Below are 25,468 nucleotides of genomic sequence, written 5' to 3' on the forward strand. Positions count from 1 at the left end.
AAGAAGAGTAGGAATCCCAAACCTATTCTGCCTGCGCTTTTTGTCCTGCAGTGTCAGTGAGCAGAATTCCCTACTTGTTTTTCCATACTTACTCTTCAGTGTAGTGATATTTTTCTGCAAGAAATCAGGCACCAGTAGTAACCTGCATTACTAACAGACAAACATCTATAATGATTTGTTTCCTGACTCTCAAAATCTGACGAGTCACTGTAAATGTTCTGGCTCATGGCTCACAGATCATGAAGCTGATGCTTGGACACACATATTCATAGAAGTATTGCACAGCCCCCCCTGCCCCCTTGGTATAATGAGAAACATTTGGAGTTCTAAGACTGAGAGCTGGCAGGCGCCTAGAATTTAATCCTCTGATCCGCGGTGTCCCTTGATAAGGATGAGAGATTGTAATTGAACATAGGCAGGAAAATTAATTTATGGAGACGTCCTTATTTTGGACACTTAATTTGGCTCTGTCTCTAAGAAATCTGTTGCACAACTCAAGTCACTGTAAGAAGGAGCCACATGCTCTCTTCGCCTAGAAGTTCTCATGGAATTGAATAGCAACTCTGTGCACAGAGAGCTCTCATGATTGAGAGTTCTTCCCCTCCTCACCCTGAGCCTTCATGGATTGTTTTATTTGCAGATTCAATGGGGGCTATGTTATCTGACCAGTAGGAAAGAATTATTTCAAACTCTCAATTTCAGTAGCACTCTACTTAAACTCTTCCTATGGTCAGACCTGGAAAGGTAGCTTCCCTTAGTACGCTACCTTTACTGAGAAGCAGTCTTTTTTAGAAAAAATGCAGGTCGCTGGGTGAATTATTTCCAGAATTAATAGCACAGACTTTGGAAGTAGAGTGTCTGAAGTTTTGCAAATGTTTATGAACAGTGTTTAAATATCACACTCCCACTGCAATATGCTATGCCAGCCGTAAACAGTATTTAAACATCAGACTCCCACTGCAATATGTTACACTAGCCACAATTTACAGACAGGGGAAACATTCAGAGATGACTACTTTCAATGCAGCTGATGACTACGGGTTTCTCAAGCTTAGGTAGCTGACTTCAGAGGCATCAAGCTTAAACGCTCTGCCCTCACAAATGCACTGGAGGGCACTGAAGACTTCACGCTGTGGAGTCCTCTCTGTGTATAGTTGGGCACCACAAATGGAGGCTTTCCAAATTAGATGCTACTTTGAAAATGTGACCTCTTTGACTTGCTCAGTAAATCGGAAGCAGAACCAGCAAAAGAATGTAGGAGACCTGACTCCAATGGTAATTTCCTGTTATAACTGCTAGACTAAACTTTTGATTTATTTTTATTTTAACTTTTCAGCTATCACAGCTCCCTCCTCTGCCAGTGACGTTAATTAGCTTACTGGCAAAGCTACAACATTCTCTGTAGGTGTTTCACTATTCTGCTTTATGGATGTTTATACTTTGCCCTAACAGATATTTTCTTTCCACATCTTCAGTTTTCCAAACTGTGCCCCACCGGGAATTTGGATTCTCAAACAAAAAAGCTCATTTTCTCAAGTAAGAAACATCATTAGTACTGATAGCAGTGAAGGCAGTTCTCCAACTCCCTCTGCCCTCCAGGTCCAACAAAGCTGAAAAGTTTACCAAAGTATTTGGTGGAAGGCAAAACCTGAGTGAGATACACTAATGGCCTGAAAGGTCCTGAGCTCGTTTATTTAGTGTCTGTAGCTTCACCAGTGCAGCTGAATTACATAAACATTTCCAAGAAACAGACTGTTCCTTCATGTCTAAGAAGCCAGCACTGCCTGGCAGGGTGCATGAGTGCCTGGTCACTCGGTGACAGCGGAGTCTTGGTACTCATCCAGCCGGGGGGGGAAACTATTTTCACCAGAGATTTTTCTTAACTAAGTGCCAGGAGAGAGCAAGAAGACACATTCTGTGACTTTTGATGTTAGCCTAAAGCCTCTTAGTTCACAAATGGTGGAATTTATCTTGTTTAAACAATTAACCTCCTATTCCCTTTCCACACATACTAACTCGATTTGAAATGTTTACTAATAAACCTTTAGTGTTTTGGTCCTATAATTCCCTCAGTAAACGTTATTTCCGCTTACTCTTTTTGCAAATAGGCACTTATTCATATTCTAAGTTAATCTGGCAAAGTTATGCCACTGTTCATAAGGGCAAAATATTTTCTTGTTACCATGTTACCATATGCTGTCTGTTCCCTTTAGTCCCAGGTAGTCTTGGCACGGTTTCTGCACTTGGCTGTAGAAGTTCTGTGAAACCCTATCAGATTCTTACCAAGCTTGAAATTATATTCAAATAGGGTTGCAAACCATAACATGGACAAGTTTTTTGCATTTTTAGCTTTCTTCTGGGTAGCTGACAATTTGTGCTGTGCTTTAAAAACTGATTAGACAGCCTTACTCTATAAAAACAGTTTCCAGCATTCTCCTGCCATGGGACTGTTTTCCTCTGCAACAGCTATGTGTATGTTCACATAGACATTTTGAAGATTATTTAATGCTGTCAGTACAAGTAGCTATTTGGGGATGATCAAATCCAAATAGATTTTTCTTCAGGTAATGGCGAGTTTCTGGTCCTTCAAGTAGGTCTCTTGTCTAGACCTAGGCCTACATAGCAGCCTGTTTGTTCTGCTTGTGGGGATTCTGCAGACATGAAGGTCTTCCTTCCCTAAGACACTCTTGGGGGGGCGGCAGCGGGCAGAGCTGCTGTGGCAGCCTAGTGCCCCTTCCCACTTTGATCCCAATTAGAGCTGATCTTGGGCTGGTCTCATTAGTGCTGCAGCTGAAGGGGACTCCGGCTGGCCTTGGATTGCAGAAGCAACGCAGTTCTGCAAAAGCTCTTGCTGGGCCCCATGGCCAGCAGCAGCTAGCCAGATGAAATGACCCTGCCCTCTGATTCATGCAAGAGCTCACTGGCTGTGTGGAAGCAATATATTATCTTGGACATTCAGAGAAATGCTAAGACAAATGAAATTGTCTTTGCAGGTGTACCTAATGCATGTGCCTAAAAGCAGTGCATGTGTTTGCTTTAATGAGATTCAATGCGTGTGTGTAAAGCCAGTGGTTTTTTTTTGTGTGGCACAGCAATGAAAATGACATCAATATTCCATCCTTCATTGACACCCAGCTGCCTCTATTTTTTTGGTATGCCTCTTCTTTCCTCAGCCAAAACCACAAATTGGCCATAATAAGGTTTTAAAATTGTTTAAGTTAAGCTTTTCGGCTGGTAACTGGCCAACGGCGCTCTAATGGAACCTATCAGACTGTGCATCTCGTAGAAGAATTTGCCAAATCACTTGGCAGTGATGGACATAAAGCACTTGCTTTCCCAAGACGATTCTCTCAAAGTATCAGTTTGAACAGTCAGCACAAACAAAACAAAACACCCACATGCCGTGCTTGAGACTAGATTCATTATAAATAGCAACTTGCAGAGGGTTTCCTCAAAGTGCAAGGCAGAGGAACGCTTTACTAAATGCTCTTCTTCCCTTTGTCTTCCTCCTGAGTTTGTGTTACGTAGCTGAAAGATAAAGAACATAGGAGAAAGACAGTACAGTGTAGGGGACCTCTTTAAGGGTCTGTGTGTAAGGATATTTCACCAGAGAGAGCAGAAAAGCCATAGTATAAAACTCTAGCTTGATCCACTGACTGGCTGTAAAGTGATTTGCTGGCGCACTGGAGCTGTATTTTGAAATGTGAGCCCTCTGACACTCTTAATTGTAAGTCAGCACAACAATTAGATGGGGTTAAAAGACTGATAGCGCTTTTATTTTGCACTCCTCTGCAGGCAGAGTTTTGAGAAAGACAAAATGACACTGATAAAGCATACTCAAAACATTCAATTGGAAAAAGGAAGTAGTATGACTGATTTGAAGTACTGAGTGTTCTGGGGCTCTGTTTCTGACTCTGCTGCAAGTTGTAGCGCACTGGGCAATTCACTGAAGTCCTCTGTGACCTTTCTCAGCTCTGAAGGCTGTGTAGAAGCATCAAGACACTTGGACATGTGTGAGAGTCCTCAGCAAAAGTAATGCTGAAATGGCCCGTAAAAGGGAATCTGTAGATTTGCCAACGTTTTTCTTTGTCCTTTCTGATTTTTGTGTTACTTTAAATTTGAATATCAACAGATTACCTAGACAGATACTGAGGTTATGTTTAGCAAACTAAATATAGCCTGTTTATTTTCGCTTTCTGTGCATAGTCCGCATTGCTGGTGTATAATGTTGCTGATGTGTGACACTGTGGTCACTTTTGAAGTATTTAAATGAATTGTAACTGCATCTTTAATTACTGCATGCAATATAGAAAGAGTGCCTAGGGGATAAAGAAACCAGATTAATGATTCGCTTCAGCCTTCTTGTCTCTGGCATAATTTGTGTGTAGTGCTATGATGAGAACTCTTACTTGATATGCGACAATTAAAGGAAAAGGGGGATAACTCTATTGGAAAGCAGACTTTTCATTACAACATTATTATTAAAATAGAAACTTCTTTTATTTGATTTACTAAACACCAGATACTGTAGGGTTTCTAGATACTGCCCAGTTAATGTTGCTAGGACAAAGTTGTATCTGAGGAAGACAAGGCTGAAAAATGTAGAAAAAATGGAAATGCCTTCCAGTGTAACTTAAAAGAAGAGGCCAGCAGCTATTTTTTTTTGATTGGGATTTTTAGGGGTTCTTGTCTGTCAGAAGGCCTAGCACTATTTCAGTCTCTGACTGGGGAATCTACTGTATGGCTTTTATCATCCCGGCAAGTGTGAGGAATTCAGGCAACCACATCCATAACTGCAGTGGAGCACAAGCCTGTTTTTAAGACTTGGTAGAGTTGCATGTCAGTTACTACAACTAATTTGAAACTTTTTCTTGCACTTGTAGCACTTACATGCTGAAAATCTGATCATGGTAGGAAGTGGCTCTGTAGTGGGGTCCAAAAAAATGATGAAACTATAATAGTCTGTCATCTGACTAAATCAGTAGGATTCCTCCCCATCTCTTATGTAGGACAGTATGCACATGGGTAGCCTTCCTGCTCACAGTCGGCATGTTGGGCTGGGGAGAATGGCTGATGAGGTGCTGGAGTGGATGCCTGGCCTCCCAAAGAATCACGCAATTAAAAAGGGGGAAAGACCAGTTAGGCTGTATTTTTAATGTGTCTGTTTGCTACTCCAGCATATACTCCCATATACCGAGCTCTTGCTAGTGTATTTTGTCACCTTGCCTGGAAAACATTTTCACAGCCTAGTATATGCAGAAGTTTGCTCATACACACATTTTTTCTTTCTTAATTTCATCTTCAGGCTTGTACCCATACTTAGCCTAGATGTAGTCCTCTACTTTCTTTGTCCTGGTGGTTTTAAAAATGTTTTCGACTACTCTTGCATCCCTCACAGCTTCTCCTCTCCAGGCTGTCCGTCTCTGCCAATTTAGAGGGACATATTTAGCTTTTAGCCCTTTGAATCTTTCCTGTTACGACAATAATCCCTGTTCACTTCTCTTGCTCTTCTAGGATGTGGCTCCATTTAGTCAGTGTCTTTCTAACAGGGTGGTGTTCACAATGGAATGTAATTTTCCAGGAATAGAGTATTAGAAGGAAGAAAAAAAAAAAAAAGCAAGGTTGTGTAGCACACAATCCAAAATAATATTCATCTTTTTATTTCACTTGAACAAATATCCTATTTCTGCTGTTACAAACATATTTTCATTCCCCAAACTCACTCTTTGGAAGAACATTTAAAAGTACATCAATTAACTTGTATCAATGAACTTTTTATAGGTATCTTTTGAAAGGGCAGAAGAGCAATTTTATTTTTGTCATTTTAATATGTAAGTGAGGACATATCTCTTAGCTGCTTTGAAAAATCAGTGTTGTCAACATATTGTATGTTAACTGTGATTTTGATCTTGTTTCCACAATGGTAAACCAACAGTAAGATTTGGCAGTATTTGTTACTAATAACATGCACATGGTTTCTGATGTTGATTAAAGCAATAGGCATGGTTGTCATGGACGTGCTGATCAAAGTCTAGAAGTCTGGCTTGGCAAACTTTCTAACATTTAAATCAAAATCTGGTTTTGCAGATTTTTCAGAATCCTAGCCATGCTTTTGGAACAAAGGCTTTTCTTCTGTTACAAAATGCTTAGTTGAGATGATCATTAGAACCATCCTTGGGCTGAAGATATATAATACTCTTTCTGTGCTAAGCCAGTTTGAAGCACAATACTTGCAGTATTGCCAAATATTAGTTACTGTCTGATGCGTCAATTAGCAAACACTGAATGCTCTGAGGAGTCGATAGTGTGGATTTCCTTCTTCACTCATCCTATTCTTCACTTCGTAGCCAGTATAGGGATAGAAAGCATAGAAAATCTCAGTACCATACAGTCTGAGAGAACAATTGTATTGACTTTCACAGGCTTTTGCCTTACTAATAAAAAAGACTTGGAGGTATTTGCACAAGCAGTGACAAAAGCAGCGTAATAGAAAAGGATTTGGAAAAAATGGTAACGTGGTGAAGGGACTAGTCTTGGACTTCCAACATCTAAATTGAGTATGTAGCTCTGACGGATTTCCTGTCTGATCTTGGTCAGGACACGTAATCAGACTGTGCCTCAGCTCAGCATTTGTAGGGTGGAGATGTCGTTATGCCCTTCCCAACATTTCTGCATTTCTTGAGGCTGCAATTATCTTCATTAACTGTACTTCAAGGATTTTTTTTACCTGTGCGTGCTGCTCCTTGCTTGTTCAATTACTGTGAAAGAGCTCCCAAACTGATCATTTACACTTGAGCCAACCACAGCTTTAATACATTTGTTCCCGTAGGATTTTCAAGACAATGGAATTACTTGAGCATATAAATAGCTGCTTAATGAACTTCCTTTTGAAACTGTTGCATAACTCAGCCTAACCCAGAAGCTAGAATTTCAAGAACAGGGCAAGAATAGGTCTCTGATCCTTAGGCATATGAAGATAACTTTCAAAATGTGAACCAAATGTTAACTTACACAATGAAGCAAACTTCCTGGAAAAAATTATCTTAGGGAATAATGCAGTGAAAACTGCTCTGTGTGTGTTATTTAATGCAGTATGAAGTAGAGAGTGGGGATGGGTTGCGCCTAAACGAACCTGGGTCTCTGCTGTGTGATTTAAGGATTGTATGTCACATAGAAAATAGATTTGCATATCAAATTAGGCATGTGGAAGAGTTAAAATTACACTCTCCTGCTAGGATGCAGTGAGGCACTTCTTTTCAGTGTTACAGGATCATATTCTTCCAAACAGCTTGAGATAAAAGGAAGTGGTTGAAATCTTTCTTTCCCCGTCTCTGATACAAAATTGGCCATGCTGAATTAATTATGAAGAAACTAGGAGTGTATTCATTTTAATAGTTTCCTGATGTGTGGACTCTTTTGTCCTTCTTCATTTGTTGCTTGAAAACTTACAATGGCAATACTCTCCTCCTCTTTCTCCCTTCCCCCTTCTCTTCTCCTAGTGCACTACATTTAAAACGTTCAGTAGCCAGAGTCAGAGTTTTAGAGTAGTTAAGGTCACACCCTTGCTATAATCAGAGTTTAACTCTTCCAAGCGGAGGTCAGGACTCATATTTTTGTTCCTGTAGGACCTGTTTAATTGATCCACACTTAGATGGCTTCAGGCGGGTTTCAGATTTCTCCTAAGGCTAATATGATGCAGCTGGGGCCCTGTGCTAATGATGAGTTGGCAGGTCTAAGGATGACTATCTTTTGTCCTTTAACAAGCAGTGCACTAGCTCTGGTAGATCCCCTTGCCTCCTCATAGGTCATGGGACCCTTCCAGAAGCACAGTAGATAGGAAGGAAGACATCTGTCACTGGAGGTCGTTATATTCCAAATCTGAGTGGTAGGTATGTGCTTTTAAAGCTCCATTTAAAGTGAGGACAGTTGCCTTCTGCTTCAGTGCTGTTCTAAGACATGCTTATGCCAAGACTCAGACTGAAGAGAAGATTTGGACTGGAATATGATGTTGATATGCGGCTGTGGATGTCCATTAGACCCTGTGATGGTGGTACTTTTCTTATTAAGTGTTAAGGTGAAGAAACTGCATGAGAAGACTCAATCTAGGCTAGATGGATGTGCCACTATTTGGTCGGAGCAAATTTTAAAAGGATGTGGATCAGGGAAGTTTCCAAATTATGTGGTTACCGTGGAGTTTGTATTGCTTTTTGTCTTATTCTTTGACTGAGAATCTGAGACTTCTGTCATGTCACCCTACACATGCAAGAATAGTGTTGCCTCTATTATTTGAACTGTGTGCGAAAGTTGAATTGAAACCTTAATTGATGCAGATGTGGTGACTCATTTAATTCACTGTAAAACATATTTAGCACTTACTCTTCATGAACTACCGTAGCTTAGTCTTATACTGGGTGCAACTGGATTTAGTGTGAATTTACAGAGAGGAGCAGAGGAAGGGCCTGTATTAAGAATGAAAGGACTATGGGTGCTGAGGGGAGGTAGTTTCCTCTGCTGCTCTACTGGCTTTATAAAATCCTGCTGTATGACTATCTGCATCTTTTGGTGTCTTTATCCCTTTGTAAATCTGGTAGTGTTGCAGCTCTCATTCCTGTCATACATGTCGCATGTATGTGCGTCGGTTTCTGCTGGGCTGCATTTGCTAAAGGTACTTTGGGAGGAATTTCAAATACCACAGTGATCTTAAGGAGACACCTCAACTTGGGAATCTGCAACTCTTTGTAGTTCATTAGAAACTAAGTTTGCTGATCTCCAGGGGTGTCAAGAGAAACCATTGGCTTATATTTGGGCTTTTTTTCCTTTGAGGCAGAGTGGATTCTGTTGACACCAGTGAGTCAATTTCAATAAATGATTTTATTTCAGCTAGAAGTTTTGACATCATCATCATCATGCACCTACCATGTCATATCATGATATCATATATCTAACAATAACAGGAATTTGTTTCTTAGTGCAGTTTCCTAATAAAACAGTATGATCCCACAAGTATCATCTGTTTTACTTCTACCCTAACAATTTTGTAACCCTCAGTGAGGTCAACTAAATATGACAGATATTGAAATATTCTTAATTAAGAAAGACATTCTTAAGAAAGATAACAAGTTCCTACACAGTAGCTTCCTGAACAGTCTCTGTCCTGTGCTCTCAAAGGAGAAAGGCAACGTATTCTGCTGGCCTCTCACAGGAGCCAGGAGGCTGTGGCCACCTGGCCAGGCTGTCTCTATGCAGTGGCCAAAGGAGGAGCGCTCTGCTTCTGGCAAGCCTACAGCTTGGGCAGAGCTGGAGAAAGGGCATGTGAAGGAAGGCACAGAGCACTGTGCAGGGGCAGAGAATATTTTAATTTAACCATGAGGCACAATGCAATAGGAAATGAGATGTTAGCAGTTTTATGATTCAGAAAACTGCTTATTTTGCTTTGATTTGACTTTACCTTACTTGCTGCACCCTCTGGGCTGACACGCTCTAGGCTCTTCTTGTTCCCTTCACGTGTATATGAATTACAATAAAGACGGATCTTTTTTAGCCTGAATCAGAAATGCAAAACTCCTGTAAATGTTTTATCTCTTCAAAACAAATCATAGAAAGCTAAGGAAATAATAAGACAATAAGGTCAAGTTTCCGAGGAAAGGATGTTACTGGAAGAACTCAGCCTTCTTCCTTCCTACTGCTTTTAAAGGGACAGCGTCTCTTTCAACTGCCCACCAAATTCTTATTCAAGACCTGCTTCACGGGGTAATTTATGATGGTGAATTTCTAGGTGATTGGAAGTTGGCAAGACCTGTACGCTGAAGCATAAGAATTGGTATAAGTAAACTAAGAAAAATCCAGCAGGAGAAAGTCATGAGAAAAAGAATGTGGTGTTGTGGTTAGGGCACCGGACTGGGCCTCTGGAGGTCTGGGTTTAATTTCTGGCTTACTACAACCTCTTCTTGTGAGTTTGTGGACAAGTTACTTGATCTCTCTGTGCCTCAATTTTTTATCTAAAGTACAGACACTACTAGCATACTTCACATTGTGAGAGTATAATTAATATTTGTTACCACAAAAGTGAGCAGTATATGAAAATCTGAGTTATACAATTTCTCAGATAAGGTTTTTGGACAAGTGCTACTAAAGGTCTATTACCAGTGAACCTGATCTCGCCCCTCTTGCACCAATTTTTTTAAAGGCTCTGCTCAATAGATGTTTTCTTTCATACATTTTCCATTTTCGCTAAGATCTGGATAGTTAAAGTAGTCAGAAATGTCATTTTCTACGTAACTGCTTGTGGCATCTTCACTGATGCCTCATTTAAAAAAGTAAACAAAAACCACATGGCAGAAGGTAAGGCAAGTAGATAGGCAGTTGTTGTAACGCTTTGCAGCTAGGAAATTCTTCACGCTGAGGATGAAGTACGGGCCCTTTGTAGAACTCTTCTTACTGCAACACAAAACCATGAGAAGACTCCCAGCACCCCATCTAACCCTCATACCCCAAAGAAATGTAGTGGAGGCTGACAGGATGCTAGCATGCTTAGGCTGTGGCCTGTGCTTCTCCAAGATGAAATACCACAGCAAGAATGCCATTGCTTCTAGCTGGAACAGGCCCAGTGCTTGAACTATTAAGAAACAGGGAAAGGAAATAAAGACCAGATGAGCAACCACCCTGGCTTTCCCCACCTCAACCTCCTTCCCTCCACCCTCCCCCCTGCTGATGCTGTCTCCAAGATGACATGCAAAAGCACCAGTTGAGTCAGTCAGCCTGCTTTAAATTACAGCATTCTTTTTGAGCCTGGAAAAATACATGCTATGCATAGCCCAAACACGAAACATTACTTCAGCTGCTGCTATCTACACTGCATAAATGTTTATTATGTTTAATAATGCAAAAGAGACTTTTTTGCCTTGGTCTCAGGCAAATACTTCCTCTGAAAATATTCTGATACACATGATCATGATGCATAGAGGAAAGTCTCAGAAATCTACCCCTTCTGCCCACAGCGGCCATGTGTATGTTCTGTCTACCTGGAGTCCCCAGATCCCAGCTGCCTGGCCTAGTTAATGTGTGTGACATCACTTGAGAGCTCCTCACTGGCATTGCTTGCTCATTTGCTTTGAACTTCGGTGCATATGCAGGCACCTGAAAGGAACTCCTTGCTAGAGGAGTTTTCTTCCACTGTAGGCTGAGTCCCTCTGTTACAAAAGAGCAGGTTTTTATCATCTTAATAATTGAAATGCAACAGAAAAGGCTCACAATACTAAACAAAAGACCACAGCAAAACTTTGTCTGCAGTGAAAACTTAGGTGTGTTCACCTCTATAGAAGTTATCTGCAACTTCATTTTATACACAGTTGAATATGACCCAGAGGATGTCATCCTTTGGTGTGAAGTTTCTGACAATATAGTATGACTGTGCATCTCTAGTCTCTTCCATCCTTGCCTTCCTTCCCATTCCATTCTGTTCTTGCAATTGCATTTGCATTTTTCTACCATGTTTCATCATTGCTTTTTTTTCTTCTTCTTACCATGTGCGAAGCTAGCTTGAATCATCTGAAGGATCATTTGTATCAGGCTACCAGACATGACTGGCAGCTGCTGAAGTTCAGTAATGATTCTGTGGCTGTCACAGTTGACTATCTCAGTTGAGGTTTGTATTGTTATAAGAACTCTGAACACTTAGTAAATCTTATAAAAAGGACAAATCTGTTTCCTACATAATATCTTATTTGGTCACATGCCGAAATATGCAGATCCTTGAAGGCAAGGCAGGGCTGATTGCACTCAGTGGGAATGGAGTGAGAAGGCTAATAGGACATCTGAAGAGTGAGAGTGCAGCAGTCAAAGTGTTAGGTGAAGAGGACTTCTCACATCAGAGTTCTGGCTAGAGTGATAGGTGAGAAGTGGCATCTAGGAGAAGATTGATGCATAGAAAAGATATGAAATGAAATTTATAACGGCTTTCTCAGTGATATAGATGCTTTCCAAAAGTTAGAGTTGAACTGACTATTTACTACTAATTGTTTTATTCCTCTAACCTGTGAAGTCAGAGAATAAATGTCACAAAACAGACCAGGAGGACAGCCACCTGGAACTTCTTGTGAAACAGAAAGGTCATAGGTTGAATCAGGCCATGCATGTTGCACACTAACTGCAGTGTGTTCTTCTCACCCCCCTTATTTAAAGGAGATAGTGTTGATAAGAATGAGAACTGGGATCTTTGCCCCAGTACTCATTGAACAATTCAGGTTCAAAATCAAACATTTGGCTTGTGCATAGCCCCCAGACTCATAGGTGCTCCTTCGTATTTTGTAGTTTGCTTGACTGATTCAGGCTGCCTTAGTGTGGGGGAATAAATCTAATTAGCATTGATATTGCTATGGTTGGTTGTTTCCTAACCATGGTCTGAGTGATGTGTTTAGAAGTGACTACAGATCTGGTGTGGTTCTACATTATTCCTGATCTATTTCCCTGCTCCTCCATCAGATTCACTGCTGTAGTTCAGCAGTGCCTTTAGCCAACAGAGATTAGCAGAAGGTGAAAGGAAAGGTAACTGATCAGAGCAAATGCTTTCATTGTCATGTTTTGTATCAAATTGAAGTGATACCATGTTCTAAGAATATCCCAACCCTGAAAGAAGCAACTGGGCTGTAGTTCCTGCGCACTCCAGAATTTGACAGCTACAGTTTTCACGGAACTATCTCATAGGCTGCAAGGTTCAGAAGCAAATCTCAACTTAGCTTCTAGCAAGAAAATGCCATTTATTCAAACAAACCAAAACCTCAGTAGATATCACTTTTACTAATGAAGAACATGTTGCACCAAAAACTACATATGAGGGATAGCTGCAATGTTCAGCTACTGTACATTTTCTAGGAGCATTTTTTTCCTAAGGTGCTGCTTCACCTTGTTCAGAATATCGATTCCACTTTTGTCCTAGCAGATTTACATATTTCTGATAGTTCTAATAGCCACAGGCAGGTAAAGTGAAAAGCTCATTATTAAAAAATAGAAAGGACGAATACACATTATAATAGAAACATTATGAGAGCAGAGGATCCACCAAGGAACTGTAGGGCATGGAAGACATGACAAGGCTTTGTGTTATGATGAGTGCTTTCACGGAAAAAGCTTGTGACTAAGGCCATCTTCAACTTTTCTAAAGTCAAAGGCACTGTTCCTGACACAGAAACAGTGAACAGGACATTGCAAAACATCTGTACTGGATTCTGTCTGTCTTTTTATTGTTTGCTAAAGTCCAAGAAACTATTCACTTCTGAAGGGATATTGTGCAAGAGACATCTGGTATGAAATATTTGCTGTAGTGTTTGCTACAGGAGAAGACAGTTGGTGAGGCTGGATGAAAACGCAGGTAGAAGAGAGGCACACAGTCCTTTATCCTTTTTGCTACTTTTCTCCCTTTCTTATTTCACTCTGATACTCTTTCCATAGAGAGAGGCCACTCTAAGGGTAGATTCATGCCTGCTCTGGCTTCAGAGGGAGAATAGGAGTGAATTTGCATTGATCTTGGAAGGGCAAAAAAAAAAAAAAATTCCAAACCACTGAGAATGCCTTATCAGGAGTCCTTGATTTTGTTTTTCAGATTAAGATGCTCCCCTCTGTTACATGGGAGTATTTCAGCAGCATTACTGATTCAAAAAAAAAATCAATATGGAATGATAAAAATACAGGATGAATACAAATGAGTGCATCCTGCCTGTCTTTACTATAAGGTCTCTGACTCTCAGGGATGTTTTTTCCCAAACTGAGGAGTATCATAAAGGCTGCGCTGTTTTGTTAAGCCACTGACTTCAGACTCTTGTGTGGCAGTTGGCACAGGAGCTAACGTTTTCTAGTCCCTTGATTTGTCAGTCTTTCCAAGGACCAGTTAATTTTATCTGCTCTGTATGTTTCAGTGGGATGTGCAGTTCAGTGTGTGTCTAGTGAGAGGCTCATTATCCTTCACAGACTCAACACAAACCCTTGATTTTAAAAACAAAACAAAAGAAGAAGCCAGCTCGTTTCCGGTCTCCCTAGCTAAGCCAGCACTGCGGGCTCCTTGGGTCCTTGATCACAAGTGCAGCTGTTTCTTTATATGCTTGGACATAATAAAAATGGCTCAGAAGGAAGCTGTCAAACTGACAGGTGTGCCATGAAGTGAGAAACTTGGCCTCAGGCACTGCCTGCGTGTGTGAGTGTGCGTGTGCACGTCTCCCCACACACAGGTCTTGTGTTTGGTTTTCTCCAAGGCCTTCAAGGGCCTCCTTGTCATAGCACAAATAATCTCATCATGCAGTTTCCCTTTCTGCACTGTCTCCCAGCCAGCTCTGGTCAGAATAATCCCCTTTCTCAACCCTAATACCACAGCAGAAATGTCATCGTTATTCTGTAACCCTGGTATTTGTCAAGTTGATGGGAACAATGAGAGCATTCAGTTAGCCAGGAGACGAGGAAAGGGCCTGAGGAAAAATCCCTCAAGGGAGAAGAAAAAGTTCTTCTGTCAAACTTTGAATTCCATTGGAGCTGCCATTTGTCTTGAGGTTAGACTGAATCGGAGACAGAGGGCTGCCTTGCATTGACCATGTCTTCAGCTGGGGTCACAGGGCAAATTCAGGTTTATTTTTTAGGACAGCTGACTAGCAACAAATTGCCTTTCTTCTAAGGGAGTCCCATCTTCAATAATCATAGAGCTCTGCCATTTACCTGGGTATGCTCTTGCAAAATTAAACCTACAAGAAATGCATTTATCTTCATGCTTTTTTTATATATGAATATAGCTAGTAATTCTAATAACAAAGACTTGTATCTCCAGTCCAGTGTCTAGCAACATATGAGGTCCCTGCAGTAGATAGGGACAGCTTTGACTTCTGTCAAAGGTACTAGTGAGGTACCAGATTATCTACAAGTTGAGCGTGAGCACTATGCCCACTTAGAAATCAAACTGCACAGAGCTGCGCGCAGGGATGGTTAATCCTGAAGTATTAGTGTTATGAAGGCTTCTACAGCGGAGACCTGGGAAGGCTTAATAATTTCAGACATTCTTATCTTTCTCTTCTAGCTTGTCCTCTAATGATGCTGTGTCAAAGCATTATCATACCTCCCTGCAGAGGTGGCTGTGTTTTAGTGAAAAGTTAGGTGAAATTTGCAGGCCATTAAAAACATACACTTGGCTATTTTGCACCCAACTCCATTCCAAAGCACTCAGCAAGCTAAAAGGGTATATCTACTGGTATGGAAATGCAGCTACCTTTGGGATGGAGAACAGTACTAGTCTGTGCCTTGCACTTTGCTAACTCTTCGCAGTAAGGAAGCTTTTGTCTAAAAATGCTGAGGTATGCTCAGTATCTAGGGTCTTCATGAAAAGACCTTCATGAAAACTTCTAATAGCTACCTAATGCCAGGCTGTGTTAATCACAATGGGATTTGAATCGGTTTTGGGAAGCTGAAGCAGTTTTATTATAATGCATAATTATTATAAATCTAAGACTTTTAATGGCAGTAATAAGAAAAGGATATGGAGAAATAAGAATGTATTCATTAAGCATTTAACTTTCATGCATTCCAACCCTGAAATGGAGGAAGAGTATGAGTTATTTTTATTTAACTTGATATATATTCAATTTACTTAGCAAATATAGAGATTTTTCCTTAACATGGTGAATGTTACAGTTTCATATAATGTTCAGTTCAGTTCAGTTTGATATAATGTTATTGTTAGAAAGATCATCAGTCAAGCTTTAGTTAAATAGTTTCTATATTAAATTTGGAGAACAAATGAAAATTGACAGAGAAGATTCAGAGATAGTAGGATTATGCCTCAGATCACACCCTTATTAAAGGTTCACATAGCCAAGCCATCTCAGAAGGAGGAATTGTATTCTAAAGAATTCGAGGTCCTTCTTGAAAATAAAAGGAAGAAATGTGCGTCAACTGTGTTGCTGTTAATCTCTTCAGATGGTTATGTGGAGAGCTTTGGTTGGATGACAACGTGCTACAGCTGCCAGACTGGCCTGTGGGCAACACAGAGAGCTTTTTCACCTTTGGGTGGCCAGGATGCCTTCAGGGAAATATGGTGCAACTAATCATTTCAGGGACTACCCATCTTAAGGTCATCATTCTGCACATGAAAACAGAATATTAAACTGGAGAGGCCTCCTCCTTCACCTGGTTGTTTGCACATGCAGCAGCAGCAAGGGAATCCAAAGTGTCTTCATTTCTCAACGCATTCACAATAAACACATACAAACTGCCTTATTGCTAAACCATCACTCGGGACTTGGTTTTAAACAGCATAACTGAAAACATGTTCTCAAAGCCAGACAAAAGTCATTGAAAATTCCTTCCCGCCCTGCCTGTCCTGTGTCCCACACTGGATACACAACAATAGAATAGATGTTTCTTTTTCTGTTTAGCAATGTAGAAAGAATGAGTAAGGAGAGCTCTTCGGAGAGTATGGACAGGGAATTTAAGGACTACAGATGTGATCTGTAGTGAAGTCAATAGAAAGACTGGCTTGAGTGGATTAAAATAGAAACACAGAAGTGTGTTATGAAGAAGAGATGTAAGAAAAAAATATGTAGATTCACATAATCACTGTAATACACAGCACAGTAAGGAAGTGGAGTGTTTATATCAAATTAACCTGCATAGAGGTAGATACGTGCATCGGTCAGAAGTGCAGATCTGTGCTCTCTCAGCAGCTTCTCCAAAAACGAGCAGTATGTCCTTCTCTTTCACTGATTTATCAGTGTATTCTGTTCTTAAAATATTAAATATTAAAATATTCTAGTCAAAAAAGAGGATGGGGGGGGTCCAGTGGTTTAAAGTGAAGATAGCATTTGCAAAGCCTTTGTATGTAGCTTACTCCTTCTGTGCTTCAGTTTAGTAACAATTTAGTTGCTTTTTCTGTGCTTCAGCTTCTGAATTGTGAAATGAGAAAAAAATTAACGGTTCTCTATCACATGGGTATAGTAAGTTTGAGCACATTGAAACTTCTGAAAAGCATTAAGAACAGCCATCAGAATTTTTTTATTTACTACCACTGGTTATATATGCATCAGTTTTTTCTTTACTAGAGATATTTAAAAACATCCCAGGGCCATTAAACACAGCAAAACAGTCTAGTAGCTCTCTTTACAAGTTTGTGATCATTAGATCATAGCCTATACAGCATATTAGAGCATGTGTGTGAACTGGGATTGGATGGAGCTCATTTCTTACTATGCATGTCTTTGTGTTGTCTTGCTCAGGCTTTATCCTTGTTATTAAACACATTGATCTTATACATTAAATTTATGCAGCTTAAAACATATAAATGTTTCCTGTAAATAGCAGTGGGGAAATACAAAAGACCATATCGAAAGCTTTCAATAAATAATTGAGTCTCTAAGTCAGGATTGTCCCCCAAATACTTTATCTATTACACCCTGAGTTAAGTGCCAGTTGAGGGAGTTCTATTGTGACTAAATTTGTCAAACCAGAGGTGTTTTAAAAAAAAGGAATGAAAAGCTTTACCTGAAGACTATAACCACATAAGGACTATCTTTCAGTTCTCTTATGCATTTCATCGCTTCATACACAGGAAATCAAGATTAGCTGATTACCTCATAGGTTGGACCGAGAAAGTGAGCATGTAACTTGGAGTCAATGACTGTGCAAAGTGTTTTAGAAATGCAGCGTTTTACTTGGGAAACGGGCAGTGGTGAATAACCATCTTGAAGTGGTACGTGGCAAGAAGGTTCTGATGGCAATATATTTTTGAAGGCGCTGTGAAATAAGCGTTCCAAAAAAGAAGAGAGATGCACGATAAATTCCAGGGCAGGAGAACAGCTGCAACAATCTTTTCTGCCTTTGTTTGATTTCCAGTTTTAAACTGAACTGCATTGTTTCATGGTGCCTGCAAAGAACTGATCACTTCTAACTCCACAGCAAATACATTTCATGCCCGTTTGTAGAAAAGCTGTAACTCTTTGCAGCCATCATTGTGTGTAGGTGGATCTGTGTTTAATCGGGCCTCTTTAATCAAGGGCAGATATTTAAAAGACTCAGTTCAGGTTTTAAAATTCTGGCCCCAGTGGGCTGCACAGCCACTGTCTGGGCAGCGCTGTTCTGCGGGGAGGGTGCTGAGCTCCAAGGCTCAGCAGGGCTAGACATTGCTGGGCTGAGCGTGCAAGGTGTAGCACACAGGACACAAGATTAGGAGCGCTGATGTTGTTCGATATTCACAGACGTTTGGCGCTGGGATAGCTTGCAGTCTGTCTAGACTGCGCGTCCTGCCACGTTAGTGGATATACACCCCTTGCACAGGAGGGAGCGGAGAGACGCCCCTGCTGTGAGCAGCAGCACTGTTAACCTCCAGCCGTATCGCGCAGGTACACCCCAGGCAGACACGCGGCTCGTAACGCAGGCGTAGAGTCTGGTCAGGTGGCAGGGGTGGGCCGTGACAGATTCGAGCGTTGTCATAAAAGCTGGGTGGTCTGCCCCAGCTAAAGGCTTGAGCAGGCTGCCTGTACCTAATGTCGTAGCTTTTTGCATAGGGTGCTTCTCTGGGGAATAGTACCCCTGTTTGTATTGACTGGGAACTGTTCTGAGACCTCGTTAGTCACAGATGCACAGGGTAAGGAGAACTGCGCCTAAAACTTAGGGCAGCCCTGTTACAGCAAAGTCAGGTTTGTAAGCTTGCAGAAGAAATTGTTTTTGACTGCAAGCTAGCAATAGCCTGCTGAAGCATGTGGGGCCAGCTTAGGATTTGCATTCACCTCTTTCTAAACAATTAGCTAAAAGTGGATTCTACCATAAGTGATTAACCATGAGGAAAAAGTAATGTCTCCTCTGCTGACCGGCGTTATGGATTAGCAAAAACAAAAGTCAAATTGCACCTGAAGCTCCTGCCTGGCAGAAGGGCTTTTCAAAGCACAGTTCAAAACTTCTCCCTAGAAAAGCAGCAATGAAGACTGCCTGGATTTCAGGCTTCAGTGTCTGTGCTGTGCACAGTAACAGCTGTTAATTCCTGTCTCGGATCAGGACTGCAGGGTGGATGAAGAAGGTTTGGTGATCCTATGAGCTCCGAGTAGGTCATTTCAGTATTTGCACTAATGAATAGGAAAGACAAAAGGAAAGAGGTGGACCTTGCCATTAAAAGGGCATACAAATAGAGGATGGAGAAATTGTTTCTGAACAGAAGTAGAGACTAACTGTTCACAAACCTGTTTATAATAAAAATAAAACCCCTAGAACAGAGTGTTTCAGTCATGTGAATGTAGTAGCTATCTTTAGGCCATTCATATAGATTAATATCCCCACAACCAAAGGATTATGTTCATTCCCTTAACTGGAGCCAGCCGAGCAGAATCTTGTATTGATGTCAAGGTAGAATGTGCTAAAGGAATTAAGCACCCAAGGCCCACTGACTTTCAAAGCCTTTCTCCAAATTCCTGGACTAATCAGGTAGTAGCATGGTAAGGTGTATAATAGGAGGAAAGGACCTGTTACCAGTTTGGCCAGCAAGAAGATGAACTCCACTTTGCAGCGTTTGCCCTGTTTGCACAGTCTCTTTCCGTAAGCCAAGTTTAGTTACGTAAACACGTGTCAAAATACAAACTGGGCCCAAATTGCTAGTTAAACTAGATTTATACACAGGTTATTCAGGTGGTACTGTCTAAACCGAGGCCCTAAATCACAGCACGTTTTGCTACCTGACTACAGAAGCAGTAATCCAAACACTGTTTTCTTGCGTGTAATGTATAACGTGTTATTCCTCAACTCCTTTTTTTCCCTTTCTTAGCAGAAATTGCAGTGTGCAATATCTGATTTTGAAGGGAATATTCTGAAACCTTGTACTGTAGATCAAATGTGAGTAGATAAGCACAAAATGTGCACTTCAAATTGTAGACGGTGGGAAATTTGGGTCAATTAAATGAAAGAACAAAAGCCTATGTGTATATCTGAGGGAGAAACAGCTGTCCAAGATGCTGACTAGTTCAAAAGGGAAATTTGACTTTAGTGACCCTGTCTCCCCTTCATGGAAACAACGTGAGCAATATAGTCATTACTTTCAGCCTTGCTTACATGTGTGTCCTTCTTGATAAGCTGTCTAAAATCAGTTCACTTCTAGAAAATAGGAGAGTAAATGAGGTGACCATCTGAGGACCACCAGCTTCTCTGCACTTAGCAAATATTAGTAGTTAATTATCAGGGCTCTCTACTCTCATATATATTTTTTCTTTCCTGCTATGACTTTCATTCATTCTCTTCCCCTTTCATCCTCTTTTTAGGATCAATGTTTTTAATGGTTAAAAATTTCAAAATAAATATAAAAAATGGGTCAAATCTCTCTTAAGTCAGTCCTCTCCACAGAAAAAGCAGTATGTCATCTACAAATGAAGCTTTCTTTCCAATTACACCTCTCCCCTCTCTGCACTGTCCTGCTTTACCCCACCCTGACTGCTAGCCCATTTTAGTCACATTGCAATAAACAGGCTTCTCTCTGTGGGGCACGGTGGTTAGTCATAACTCCGCCCCATGAAGCTGAAGTATAACTGTATAGTCTATGTGATCTGTTGTTAGTGGGGATATGTAGGGTTGTACTGTACGTAGTTGCAGGAAAGGCAACTTACAGGCCCACTTATTAAAATCTATTGTAGACACAAACTGCAGCAATTACTGAAAAAAGTCATAGAAATCTGATTGCATACAACTTGTAAACTATTTCTAAGCACAAAATTGCATCAGTAAACTTTTTTCAATTAATGATTTATCAGTACTATTGAACACTGAGCAGGCAATCCCAGCTGAGTGTAGAAACTGTAGTAGAAAGGAAAATATTGCACACATTGGCTTTGGGTTCTTCTGATTTTCAGCCCTAAAATGAGTGTAGGTGATAGTTTTGTTTATAATAATAGCAACTTGCTGAGGATTTGAAAACTTGCCTTTTTGCCTCTCTTACAACATCAGAGTTGTTATCATTTTTCTGTGACTTGATTGAAAAAGAACAGTGTTTACTGAGCTATGGAAAAAGAGGTTTTGGGAAAAAAAACTTTTGAGAAAAAACAGAGATTGGCAATAACAATTTAACGTTAACTCATATTAAACATATTAAAAATACATGTAAAGACACAGCAGGAGCTGAAGGGTACTGCAAGTCACAGTGGTTCAAAACTAGCAAGAAAATATGCACTTCATCTATCTTATAAAGTTTGTCCCAGGATCCCCAGTATGGGGGATGGTCTTTCCTTTTCCATAGGAGAGACCTATGGACTTTCATGCAGTACCTGATAACATGTCATTCAGCAATCTCTACTACTCTTTTTTAGTGCAGCAGAAATCTTCGTTTTGACAGGCTTTTTCATTTTTAAGTATACTGTAATATATGTCTTTACAGGTAGACAAGCTCAAAATGTGCAAACCTTGCACTCAGTGAGGTTTGTGGCAATCCTTCACTCCTGAGCACACTTATTCCTTAAATTAAGACTCCCTCATTAAAAAAGTTCTGGCCCCCTAGGGACAAATACTAGTGAAATTCCTGGTCATCTTCATCAGGGAACTGTAGGTACCTTTAGGTAATATGGCCCAGTTCATGGAGAAACTTGAAGATGAGCAATTTGTAACTAAATACTCCAAGGTGTTCAGGATCTCCCATCCACTCAGTGAAAGTATCTTTAGGATCTTGGCACGGGATCCATTCTGAACTTCTGTTCTGTGGAAATCTATAGAGCACAAGCTGACACTTTTGAATTGCTAAGGACGTGCTATTCTTGAACACCTGTAGCTTCCTAAATGGTGTAGGTATTGTATACAGCGTTGCGCTCCAGCAGAGAGGTGAGGACAGCGTGAAAAAGTAAGGCTAGATCACTTGCTGCAAAGAGGGACTTAACTGCAGTAGTTGAAGGGAAGAAAACCATTGCTCGATAATTACAAGTTAGTCTCAGGAACAAATACCATAACGTTCCTAAGAGTGACTAAATGCGTCCAATCTTGAGATTGCACTAATCTTAAAACATTTCCAAAAACTCTCTTCTCTGGTTGCCAGCATCAGCTCTTGCTCTAGTTCAGCTTCAGGCAGCTGTTTTTCATCCATGAATTCAACTCACCCCACTGAACATGGACTCCCTAAGTGGCAGTGATATGGTTGTAGGCAGGAAAAACTAGCCAGAGCTGTATGTCTCACAAATATATTGCTGGCATTTAAATGCAACCACCTTACCGAGTGATTGCATGCAGATATTGTAATAGATCCGAGGAAAAAGTCATTCTTGTGGGACACCTCAAAAATGAGCCGGGGAAGGGGGACAACTATTGGAGGTGCTATTCCAATTCAAAAAGACTGAAGCCATTTTAACACATTATTCTGATTGTCTGCCACCTCTTCTTGGTGCAACAGCTGTATTTCATGGCCAATAATGTCAAATGCTAAAGAGGTGCAGGATGAAGAGAATGGATGTGTTCTCTCTTTGTTGCCAGAACAAGGTCATCCATCAGTGCCATTACAGTGGTTTCATTTGTGTCTTGGCTTGCGTCCAGGCTGTTCTGGGACTGCTCTAGTTAGCCAAGCAGACTCCCTTAACTCTTGTAAGACATATCTCTTGCCACAGGCAAAGCATTCGTTCAGAAAATTTTATTTTTATCCATACTTTTATGAATATCTGTCAGCCGGACAAGAAGCTGTCCAAGATGTTCATGTAGGGAAATAGTAGACTGGTTTGAACTTAAGCCATACAATTAACTAACTCTTTCATAAATATTAAAAGATTAAGTGTGCACCGTGCTGTTTAAGTTGCTACTGCATTATCTTAACCCTCCCCTTGCTCCCACCTGCTTCTGCCCTTCCAGTATCAGCCTAATCAATTCTGTAGACATTTGGGATCAACAACCTCTGGCAGAAAAAGGGAAAAACTTTCCCTAGTATTACTGCTTAACTACAGGCTGTATCTGGGATATATATATATATATATATATATATATATATATATATACATATATATATATATTTTTAACTAGTAGCCACAAAATGGCTCAGTGCCTAGATCCTGCAGGACTTCCTCAAGCATACTCCCTTGATGATTCATCCTCAGCTCTTTTAAAAGAAAATAAGTGTAAAATTGTATGCAAAATACACATTGCATTTAACTGAAATTGGAGGAATAAGATCCAAGCAATTTCAGATGCCTATCTCAGACACACTCAACAGCATGCCTTTAACAAGCTTGCAGGTGACATTTTAAAGCATTCAATTGCTCAGCCTGCCTGAGCGGTCTCTTTGTTTGTCTTTTAAGCCTGAACTTGTCAACTTTTGTGATTATGGTTGATGGCTGCAGTTTACAGCAGATTTGCATATATTATATTATCATTTTTTTCAATTTTGTTTGTACTAGTTGGATGGTATTTTAATGTGCAGTCACAGTGTCTGGAGTTCATGAAAAAGTTTTCTGTATGAATCCAAAGAGAAAGATAAAAGAAAAAAAATCTCCACTACTCTGAAAATAGAAATAAACTGGCAAAGTCCTGCCTTTCTACACATTTCTGTAATCTCAGTGAAATAAGCTAGTATAGGTAAATATAGCACCTTGAAAATGAACACCTTGTACTTAGTGCTCTGGAGAAGTAGGATGTCAGGACCTGCACGACTAACCCTTAGAGACACCCTCCTGCAATCTGAAAGCAAGAGCAACCTAGCCATCAACCCATAGTGAGATGTTGGTTCAATTCAGCGTGGTAGCTCTTTCACATTTGGATACAGACTTGTTTAAAACAGCTATTAATGTGAATTTAGTTGCTTTGAACAAGACTCCTGACCACAGTAGCACCAGCTCCCCAACCTTTACAAACCGGTATAACTGACAGCCTTTGCTTAGCAGATAAACAGTAATATGTTCCAGGTCAAAGCTGACAAAGTCAAGGGCCACAACTCAGGTAATGCCACGTTTCTGGATGCATTGCTAGCTGCAGGGATCAAGCCCGAGAACTCTAGTTTTAAAACATCTGTGGCCTAAGCTAAAAGATCCAGCTCTACTAGCTCAAAGAAGAACTGCAAATCTGAGAGGTCCAACCCCAACAGATCGAGAGACACGCTACGTCAGTATGGACAGTAATTCCACAGCACTTCCCTGTTTTATTCCTATCTTCTAGCTGCAACATTACTTTTTTGTTACTTAGCTATTTTTCTCCCATAAATAAATTGTGGGTCTAGGTTGAACGTATGATTATTTATACATGAAATGTATTAGTTGCTTTTCTTCTGCTTGGAAAAAAATTCCTCACATCTTCAGTGGGATGGTCAGCAGCTTTCAAGATGATTTAAAGATTAAGCCTTCAGTCTCTCGCACAAAAAACCAATCCATTCCAGTTCAGCATCCCTGCTCTTTGCAGGAAGTTAATGAAAGTTAAAGAAATAGAATAAAGTGATACATTGTAATGAAATATATAAGTCTTGGCTGGTGTAGGCTCAGCAACACTGCTTCACACAGCTCAGAAAACTGTGATGTTGAAATCAAGGTCTGGAAAGAACAAGGATCTGACCGCTCCCCCATGACGACCAGTTTCAATCCTGGAACTGGCACGCTTAACCCAGGCCAAAGCTTATTTCACAGGGTTGAAAGGGGTAAACCTTCACTGGAGTCTTCAGTTAGGAGATGATGTTAGTTCTTTGCAATTGCCAATGTAGCACCTGCGCAAAAACCAAATTAACTTTGAAAAGCGTGTCATAATTGCGCATGCAATTGTTGATTGCAGAAAACCAGCAGGCTATAAAAAATTGTCCTGTTTTATCTGCTGTTAAGTGCTGGCACGCAAAGTCAGGAAACCCAGAAAACACAGGACCACCTGCGGAGTCCTTGTTGCAGCATGATCCTGCTAAGTTAAATCTCTCAAGCCTCTCTGCTGACTAATACAGGCAAACATTACAGCCAGCCAGGATTTTAATAATTGGGCCACTTTTACCTAGAGTGCATGCCAATCCTAAGATTGCTATGGAAAGAAAGCACAAAAGTAAGCAAGAGGTTAAAAAAGAAAATGTCTGGCTTTTTCAACAGCTGGGTTCCATTGTGAAAGGGTCGTGTGGTGCCAAGGAAAACAGAAAATAGGAAGGCACACAGATTTGTTAGTTTGAAGTAATTGACCACATGGTGTCCAATGGTCTGTGTTCTCATGTTCTCCAGAGCGAGGTCCCATGGGAGCTGAGGCAGGGGTTCCAGTTCCTAGCACTCTATTGTTTACCCTGATGATTTCCAGATGCTGGAGACAAGGACAGTGAAATCTTTGGGACTCTGCCAAAGAATGAAAAAGACTAAAGAAAACACTGAGGATATTTTTTTCATTCTATTTTTAAAGAGATAGTACTTCTTTTCACTAAGATCACCTTTCTTTACAGTTCCCCTGCTCTCTCAAATGCACACACATATACATGCTCTGTTTCTCTTTCTTCCTGTCTTTTTTTCTCCCTTTCCCTTTCTATATGTCAAACAGCTCTGTAATGAAGCAA

General features: G+C 40.5%; 1 protein-coding gene and 1 long non-coding RNA gene across 4 annotated transcripts in view; one reads left to right on the forward strand and one right to left on the reverse strand.

The window, feature by feature from the left end:
* LOC138067826 (uncharacterized) overlaps positions 1-25,468 on the forward strand; it is a 103,925-nt gene that overhangs the window by 21,796 nt on the left and 56,661 nt on the right. The gene's annotated exons all lie outside the window — the stretch shown is intronic.
* The window catches only part of ZCCHC24 (zinc finger CCHC-type containing 24), a 123,234-nt gene that overhangs the window by 19,385 nt on the left and 78,381 nt on the right, over positions 1-25,468 (reverse strand). Inside the window, exon 4 of one of the 3 annotated variants that reach the window (XM_068950577.1) lies at positions 5,691-10,615. The exons of the other annotated variants lie outside the window; for them this stretch is intronic. Within the exon in view, the coding sequence (XP_068806678.1) occupies positions 10,305-10,615 (311 nt within the window). The 3' untranslated portion in view covers positions 5,691-10,304. Of the gene's footprint in view, positions 1-5,690; positions 10,616-25,468 lie in introns of those variants that run through there. 3 annotated transcript variants of the gene reach the window in all.

Source organism: Struthio camelus, chromosome 7 (assembly GCF_040807025.1).
Source record: "Struthio camelus isolate bStrCam1 chromosome 7, bStrCam1.hap1, whole genome shotgun sequence".
NCBI classification, from domain to species: Eukaryota; Metazoa; Chordata; class Aves; order Struthioniformes; family Struthionidae; genus Struthio; species Struthio camelus.